At 32.6% G+C, this 9,928-nt stretch overlaps 1 protein-coding gene across 1 annotated transcript in view; it reads right to left on the reverse strand.

Annotated features, from left to right (window-relative positions):
• LOC123661674 (cAMP-dependent protein kinase type II regulatory subunit) overlaps positions 1–9,308 on the reverse strand; it is a 28,914-nt gene extending 19,606 nt beyond the window's left edge. Inside the window, exons 1-4 of the mRNA XM_045596623.1 lie at positions 8,992–9,308; positions 6,943–7,133; positions 5,742–5,879; positions 3,494–3,706 (exon numbers count right to left, since the gene is read on the reverse strand). Of these exons, the coding sequence (XP_045452579.1) occupies positions 3,494–3,706; positions 5,742–5,879; positions 6,943–7,133; positions 8,992–9,205 (756 nt within the window). The 5' untranslated portion in view covers positions 9,206–9,308. The remainder of the gene's footprint in view (positions 1–3,493; positions 3,707–5,741; positions 5,880–6,942; positions 7,134–8,991) is intronic.
• Positions 9,309–9,928: the final 620 nt, after the last annotated feature.

The following is a 9,928-nucleotide window of genomic DNA, read 5'->3' on the forward strand; positions in this document are numbered from 1 at the left end:
ACAAAAATTATAAAAAATGTTATTTTGGTATATATACCGTGACACATGTATATTTAGTAAAAAGCGGTTATTTTAATATTACAAACAGAGACTCCAATTTTATTTATTTGTATAGATTTTTACTGGCTATTAATAAAAAATAAGAAACAATATACAAATTATCGTTGTCCAAATAAAGCTGCGACCACAACGGTTAGTTCGAAGCTATCCGTTGACGCAGATAACCAACGTTGTACGTAAGCGTACAAACACGCCTCTATTGATTAATGTTGACTTGTTTAAAGCCGGCCATGCGTATTTTAGGAAGTATGAAAACTCGGTCATGTGGGAAAAAAAACCATTCCTTCGTTACGCGGCTAGAATTTTTAAAGGGTTTTATTGCTTCGAAAATATTAACCTTAAATACACATACAAAATATATTTTTTTATTCGAATGAAACGAAAAAGAAAATAAACCGAAAACGCTAACTTGATTTTTTTTTAATTTTTATAAAACAGGAAAAGGATATACATAGAGTATACGGCCAAAAATAATGTACATCCTTGAAAAGAGACAATCGCCAATTTCAACTCCGTAGAGCGTTGTCTCTGACGGACATTACCTTTGATTGACAGAATGATATAATAGTGTAATATCGAAGGCACTCCTGTCTGTCTGTCTGTCTGGACCTTTCTTACTTCATAAAGGATAAAATATATACAATAAAGCAGCATTATTAGTGTATAAAATATATATAAATAATAATTTTCTTTTACTTATTTAAATCTGTATACCACCTGCCCATCTGAAAAGCAATATCCCTTTCATTATCAGGTTGTCTGGAAGAGATTGCTTTTTAGCAATAAGATCGCCTGGTTGTACAATTTGTTACTATAATTGCTTGTAATTTTAATTTTGTTCTTTATTTAAATGTGCAATAAAGTATATTATTATTATTAATTATATTAACTAGCTATTTTACATTACTTATTATATTAATAGAATATTTTAAAAACTATGAAATTCGTACTGTCAGACACCAATTAGTTTAGTATAAAATCTGTAACAAAATATTTTAGCAACTCTACACTATACTCACTACTATATTGTATATATTTTGTCAACCAGAAAATAACGAATCTGGCTGGGGTTTGGGATCTTGAACTATAATGCACTACGAAAGCGATATTAGCCGACTGTCTCTTTCCAAAGGTCGATGTGCATTATTTATGGCCGGGTATTGTACGTATTATTTTTAACCGACTAAAAAAGGAGGAGGTGCTCGATTATTTTTTTAATTTTTATTATCTCATAACTATTTACTGGTACCTATTTTGAAAATTCTTTTTTAATCGAAAACAGATGCTTGTCATTTGGTCATATTTAAATTTGATTAGTTTGAAAACTACTTTGTGAGTTATCCCTAATAACGACTAATTTTTCGTCTACTTACGTGGTATTACTTTTAGCAAACAAAATTATAGTATGTTTGTACCCTTATATTTGATTGTTATGTTAGTCAAAATGTAAACACTTAACAAAGGTAATTTTATTACACTTTAAAAGACTGTATGTTAGATTATTTGTATGAATTCAATTATCTAGGTTAGAGGAAAATCGCTAACGTGATATGCGTATGAATAATTCAAAGCCGTTTAAGTTCGTTGTTCAAAGGACAATCGACGGACTGTGTCTGTGTTATTTACAGCTGGTCACACTTACGGAATACATAAGTTTTAAATTTGAAAATTTTGCATAATTATGTCGACATATTCTTAGCTTAGCTCAGAGAGATATTGTTATAGTCTTTAAATTATCAAAGTCAAAATTTTAAAACTAGTATTGCCAGAACTATTATTTCGATGGCTCCTAAGTATACTGAGTCAACTCTACTTCTAATAACTTTACAGGAAGTCGATAAGGCGTAAGGTTTATAATATTTCACATGTTAACACAATCAAGAAAAAATAAATAATTATTTTGAATTAAATATATTGATAGCCTTAAACTGTGTAAAATAAAATTCATATTATGCTGTTAATTTATGAAATAATGTTTTATTTTTCGTTTTTTATAGGGATAATTTTATTTTTAGGATTTTTTTTTTAACATAGGTAGATAGGAAATGAAGTAAATGTTATTAATATCTTATAAAATGAAATTATCGAAAATTGTTAGTTGACTCAGTATACTTAGGAGCCATCTATTTGTTTTATTTACGCAAAATTACGACTGAACTGATTTTTTTACGTATAATACTTTACTTAATTTATTGCTTATCGTTTTTATACATACTGTAAAAGTTTGGCATAAATAGGGTAAATATGCTGTTCCGTATTAATTTGTTCCAAATTCAAATAATTCAACAAACGATCCATTGCTGTATTATGACAAATACATGGATAACAAAGGCATCCAAGTTTCCAAAACTAGTTTTTTATACCCTGACTTCAATGCAAAATGTTACACGGTTAACTCAACAGTTTTAAAAAACCTTGTGCGAAAATAGTTAAAAAAAAAACCGCACGTTTATTTCGAAAATGCAAGAGGATCAGTCGGATTAAGCTCCAATTTTTCTCCTTTACAGCAAGGCTTCCTCTACAATTTGACAGGTTGTTAGAGGTATTTCAAACGATAATGGCGTGCGATTTTCTACGTATAAAGTTATATAAATACCTACAGTACCTGCGTCTACGTGACAAGATGTACAATAAATACATTTTACACACAAATAAAACCTTTGCATCAATATCATCATACAATTGACAGTCTAATTTTAGCAATTTCATACATTAAGTCATAACTTGTTCTTGGGCAGGGAAATTTGCAGAGCGGGAGGTTACCCAAGTGGCCATATGCTATGACATCAGGAGAATAAAACCGATTTATTTTACTGATAAAAAATTAATCAAAAATATATTTTTGATTTTCGCATATGTTAGTTATTAAGTATGTTTATTGTTAGTTATGCACTATGTAAGTCATATTTTTTTTGTTTATTATATAATTGATTATTTCAATTTGAATCCGAAAAGATAAAGTTGTCAAAATGTCAATTTTTTACATTCCTGCAAGAAACTCATTCACGGTATTTCACAAAATTTCCAAGGCTCTGAAACTTTAGAACATTGTTAGGGATTGCTTTCCCGCAGGATCAAAAAGCGGGATTGATCAATCCTAAAATCCCAAACGAGATCCCGCACATTCAAAATAATATTATAAAATCCAATTTTTACTACAGGTTTTTATTTATCAGATCATCTATTATTCATTTATTCTTATTTCATCATATAATATGCAAATATAGAATCATTAACACATTCGCTCATCACAATATCTCATAAACTGCTTTACGTATACAACTGAAAGTCAGAGGTAGTTAACAGTCTGTAAAGGTCCACAAAGCACGGAGTTAACGCCTGGGCCGCAGTGGATCCCGTAGGATTGACGGATTGGAATCAGTAAGCAGTGTACGAGTGGCGAGGGTAGACCGGTAGAGTAAGCTCAACGTACCTGCAAGGCCTTCAGCATGGGCACCTTGTCCAGCAGCTCCTCGTACAGCTTGCGCTTCTTGAAGGCGCTCTTGAGCAGGATGCGCCGGAACGTGTGGCGGTCCATGGCCCACAGCGCGCCCGGCGACTGCGCTCGCACGGACGCCGCGCGCGGCATGTTGTACATGAGCGCGAGCTCCCCGAACGAGCCCGAGCCCGAGTACGTGTGCACCACCTGCGTGCACGACACGTGCCATTGACCGAGATTACCGGGAGAATTTTATTTTATTTTATACGAACAGCTCAGCAAACGCACGGCCCATTTGATGGTAAGCGGTTGCCGTGGCCTATAGACGCCTGCAACACCAGAAGCACCGCCAAGCGCGTTGCCGATCCATGCCAGGAGATCTGGCCACCTTACTCACCACAGGACCACAACTCCACTAGAGAGTAGTGTTATTTAGCTGTGATCTTTTATTTTTATTAAGTGATACAGCATCCACTGGCTCTTAGTTGTACGTGGCGTTTATTAACCGACTTCAAAAGAAGGAGGAGATTTTCAATTTGACTGTATTTTATTTCATCTGTGTTAAAGGCAACTTTTGTAAATTTTAACTTGAATTACCGATTTCGATGATTCTTTTTCTGATCGAAAGTTTGTCATGTGGTCCCATTTATATTTAATTATAAAGCTGAAAAGTTTGTTTATTTAAACGCGCTAATCTCACTAACACCTCCGAAACCCAAATTCTATATTGACTATTTGTTAATTATGACGTTAATAATAAAAAAAAAACAATCAATATATCAACAAAATATTTAGTATTTTTAAGATATTGCAAGGATTGTGATATGATAATTTTCTTTCTATTTTATATCATATATATATCGGGTGTCCCGTAAGTCGACGTCAAGCCGGAATCGGGTAGTAGGTCTAGTCATAATAGTTAGCAGAAAAATATACAAAAAAAAAAATCTTTGCTATGTATTTTAAAAATGACTGCTTTCGCCGTAGCTCAACTACATTTGCTATTGGTTTTAAATAAACATTTTCTTTGAGAGCTCCCCAGTAAAAAAAATCCAATGGATTCAAATCAGGTGAACGGGCTGGCCACGAAATTGTACCAGACCCGGGCGGTCTGACACAATCTCGTCGTCCATCTGCTTGGGTATTCTTCATTGAGATATTCTCACACTGAGAGATTTTAAGAAGATGCCGAGCGTGCATTGCGCGTGAAGGAAGACAGTTTGAGCATTTGCTGTAAATTTTTCATCCTTGATTTTTAATTAGGGCATTCTTTTTATTTAAGACATTTTGAGACTTTAATAAATTTTAGCATCGAAATAATCGATGTTTAATTTTTTTCTAAAAAAGAATGTTAATTGTAATTTTAAAGCAAATAAACTGAGTCAACAATATGGCTCGTGGTGATTTTGGACTACCTGAAAAGAGGATATCTGTCTCACTCACACTTCGTCAAATAGTTCCCTTCGTTTCACTCAAACTAGAATCTTTGGTGACATGTTTGAGGAAAGCCTGGGTTACACATAAATAATTTTAGACAGGTAAGGAAAACTAATTTACGACTGGGTATCTTAAAAAAAAAAAAAACCATAATTTACAAATAATCTTGCTAAGAGTTATATCATTTTCGAATCCTTATTAAAAGCGCCAACTATTGAAGTTATTTGCCAAGCTCTTGTGGTACATTTTTTTTTCAGTACAGTCATTTAAAACTGGGCAAAGTATTATATAAAAAATTACATTTCCTACTGAACTCTATATGAAACTGATTTATGTTCATTGCAATACTTAATTTATATAGTTGTAGAACAGTCGTGTAAAATAATAAACAGATCTAAACTATTTCACTATAAATTTCATTTTTCAACTAATAGATAAGTACCAGGAATTTATGTACATCAAAGAGATTGTAAACAAATTAAACATAGAAGCATTAAATCGAAAATACCAAGAGATTGTAAATGACAGAGACAATAATAATCCGTCGAACATAGAAATCTTTTAACAAAAGTACTAAGAGGATATGGGCTGACGGAGACGGATGAATATCAAAGAAATATTTAAAGGAAAATTACAAGAAGTTTATGAATGAAAAAGAGCTGGTAAATTACTTTAACACAAATAAAATATTAACACGAAAATACCAACAGGCCATGAAAGATACGGCCGATATAATCATAGAAATCTTGAAACGAAAGTACCAGGAGGTTATGAGTCACAAAGCGTTGAAATGACTCGAACATACCTTTTCAACTCCATCGTCTCCAGTGACGAGCACGTCGAAGACTCCGTTCTCGATGACGTAGAAGTTGTCACCATCATCACCCTGTCTGATTACGTACTCGCCGGGCACTGAGCGCTTCTCGAACATCGCATCTAATACCTAATGACAAATTATACATGACTTTGAAAACACATAATTCGGTGTTTATGTTTCATTTGAGGGCTTTATATTTACTAGTTTTTTGTGTCTAAGTTTAAGCTTTACTGTTTTAAAGAAAAGAAAAGAAAAATGCAAATACTTCTAATAATATTATCAGACGCAAGCATGTGTGTATTTATTGATTAAAGATAACATACTAAATTTAAGTACATTATATAGCTACACAATTTATTTCTTCTCAACTGTTTATTAATCATTACAATATCCGATAAATTAAATTTAAAACGAATACTTATATAATAATTTACAAGACTTCAAATATTAGAACAAGGAAAAGGCCACAGTTATATAATTTATTCATTCTAAGTGCACAGAGTTTCGCTACATGAAGGACGTCATCTTACATCACCATACATTATGCATTCAAAAAAAGTTCTTCATTATTAAATCTAAACATTTCACAGGTCTGATTAATATGAATCGAAGCAAAATCTGTCTTTTTAGCTGAAAATAGAACTGTTTTTATAGGGTAACGATAAATACGTTTCGTGTATCAAATCGTCACGCGTAAGTACCTACTTCGCAAAAAATCTTATATGTATATAAAATTCTCGTGTCACAATGTTAGTTACGATATTGAAACGGCTGGACCGATTTTTATGAAATTCTGTGTGCATATCGGGTAGGTCTGAGAATCGGCTAACATCTATTTTTCATACCCCTAAGTATAAGGGGGAGGGGGGATTAAGGGCGTTAATAACATATATGGCAAAACAACGTTTGCGGGGTCAGCTAGTCTTATATATAAAATTCTCGTGTCAAAATGTTAGTTACAATACTCATCCGAAATGGCGGGATTGATTTTTATGAAATTTTGTGTGCATATCGGATACGTCTGAGAATCGGCCAACTCTATTTTTCATATCCAAGCTATGAGGGGGGTTAATAACATGGTAAAACAACGTTTGCGGGTTCAGCTATTAACTAACTAAAACTGTAAATATAGATGAAAGGAATGACTTCAAAACTTGCCAAAAATTTGCAATTAAAAAGTATGACTAACCTGCTGCATTTGTTGTGCATCGAGCGAACGGAATAGCAAAATGCCGCGGACGGCCTCAGCAAGGCGGGCGCGTTGGGCGTCCGACTTGGGGAACACGGCCGGTGCTCCCTCGTCAGAGTCATCTTCTTCTGGGTCATATGTCTCCGCAAACACCGACTTACGCCGGTTGTTAAAGCGCGCCACCGGCGGCTCTGGACGTAACAATTATAACGTAAATACTAATTTTTACGTAAGCTACGTCTCTCTAATAATAGATTGGCTAATTTTATTTTAATTGGCCTATATAGTACAATGGTAACGACCAAAATCGTCCTTGGCATTGAGTCGTAAACACGTCAGTTACGGTCGAAGTGCGTGTGTATTTTGTATACTATTGTTTTTATTAGTACTTTTTTGCTAAAATCTTAATCATTAATTCTTCTTGCATCTATTTTGTTCTTAATTTAAAAAGTAATAAAAAACAGTTTTGTTTTTTACTAACCCACTTATCTTAGAGCAACACAGGATGTGAACCATTACATGGATATTGTATAATTGGAGTGGCCCTGATAAGTCTAATGTATTCTGTTTGACAACTTTGTAACCAAATTCATAACAAATATTTAAATAATTATTAAAACATTTATAGATTAGAATAGTTTCTTAACCTTTAAATGATTAAACTAATTGAAACACTTTGGTTATGGACAGAATATGATATGGAAGAGTAGTATTGGGACACAGATTTATTTGTATACATTTAGACTGGCAGCATGCCTAAATCACACATCTGATGGTTTTCCATCTGTATATAATATGGTCTTAAAAAATATTACGAAATATACAATTTATGAACACAAATGTTAACAATGATTAAGAATATTTCTTAGACAAATAATACTCAAGGTTTTGTTAGCACCTGTATTTCCAGTACAATTCAACACTTGCGTTAGCAATTTTTACATAATAATTTAAAAAAGTCCAACATCTGGTCTGCTTCTAGATTAAAGTGAGACGTAGATGAAAAAAAAAAATAAGTTAACCTCGTCATCTCAGAGAAACTTCAAAGCATTATAAAATAAACAAATAAATGAGATCACAGTATGGTAAATGTATACAATGTACATATTTACGAAAATGTGAAGTTATAAATCTTGTGAAGTATTTAAGACTATAATTTTAAGCATCACACAGTTATAGTAGCGCCAGTTATAGTTAATTGTTTTAAAATCATAATGTTTACAAAAGAAAGACATGAAACTACACATTTTAGTCCTTTTCTCAAAAGATTTCTAGATTTATACTTAGAACAAGAAATTCATGAAAAACTTACAGATTACCACCACATACCATTGAACAAATAGCTTGTGGCATATTGCCAATCATCAGAGTTGTTTTTCCAAGTAATTCATTGGGAAATACATGTTTAGTAGCTTTTAACAATTGTAAAAAATATTATTTATTTAAAAACTATTTCTAGCATAAGAAATTATCTAATTTTACCCTTATACAACACTACATAAATAAACAATTTAATAGACTACTGAAAATAAAATATAGCTTTGCAATAGCATCTAATAAGCAATTAACTAAATGATATTTATGATAAATATAAGATAGGTATAAACTTACTTATTAATTTTTAACATTACTTATTAATTTTCATATTATAATATAAAAAAGTGTTAATTATAACTTGGACCTATGTAGTTATAGTGATATCAAAATTTATATATGATTTATTGTATATAAGGTAAGAATGATATAGATTACAAGGATATTGTAATAAATTACTAGTATCTACAAATGTAGCTCGATTGTCACATGTAAATCTCTACTCAGCCAATCTGAAAAATCAATAGTGCAACAGATTGTACAAGATTTTGAAACCCATATGTAATATTGTATATTGTTGCATGTATTTCATGACCATGTATGTAAAATTAAGTATTCAGTTTATTTTTATGGAAATGACATTATAATGGCACTATTTAGCAGCGTTGTTAACTAACCTTTCAACGCGGAACCGCCTCGAGTTATTATTATAGAGGGAAATATGGGAAAATGTACCTTCTTCGTCAGATATTATAGATTCATCGGGAGTGCCTGCGGACGGGCCCCGCACTATCGTCGTCGTTCTGTTGTTTTGTAACCTCGTGAAGAACTCGACCGCGTAGTTAATAACGTCTCCCGGTTGTTCCAGTAAGTAACTTATGGTGAACTCCAATAGGATTTCTCTGAGGTCATCCGGGACTTGGATCCGTCCACCTTGAGGCCTGCTCATCTCTAACCGCGTCGCTTTATTTCCTCGTTACTATACCCCTTAGGGAACGTCAAGCGACTCGCCAAATTAAAATTTCGATATCATAGCCATTGAATTAGCTAAGCGACACACCAACGAGCAATCTTACGATGGAGAAGTAGCACTACATACAAACGTTAGTAATAAACAAAACCACACTATTAACTAGAACTTTTGAAAGTAATAATCCAGACTACTGATAGTTAAATGTAATGACACACTTTTCTCAAAATATTCTTCGTTCTCCAGCCTGACAATTATAAAATCTCCTTTCACTGAAAAATAAAAATGGCGAAATCTGGATTGCCCTACTTCTCTAGATTACTAATCGGTCGCCTAGTTTTAAATTTGCATTGCCATATAAAAAATTGTAAAGCATAAAGTTAATAATAGAGCTTAATAGACGATAAATTAATAGATTTCAATAATAAAGCACTAATTTAAATAATGAGTCACAATTTATAATTACTTATTTTTTACTCAAAAAAATAAAAAAATAAATATGCTCTTTATCTTTAAAAAAAAAATATTTTCTTGTATTTTGTCGTTCATTGTTTCAAAATAGGGTAGGTAGTCGAACAGTTAGCCACTCGTATACAGTTATTCACGCATTTTTTTTAAATGCGACTTTGCCACCCTGTGCATACTAAACATTTAGATGACGCAAGCAGTTATTCTCCCTACAATCCCTGTTGCAGTGTTACC

This window comes from Melitaea cinxia, chromosome 17, assembly GCF_905220565.1.
Source record: "Melitaea cinxia chromosome 17, ilMelCinx1.1, whole genome shotgun sequence".
Classification (NCBI taxonomy): Eukaryota; Metazoa; Arthropoda; class Insecta; order Lepidoptera; family Nymphalidae; genus Melitaea; species Melitaea cinxia.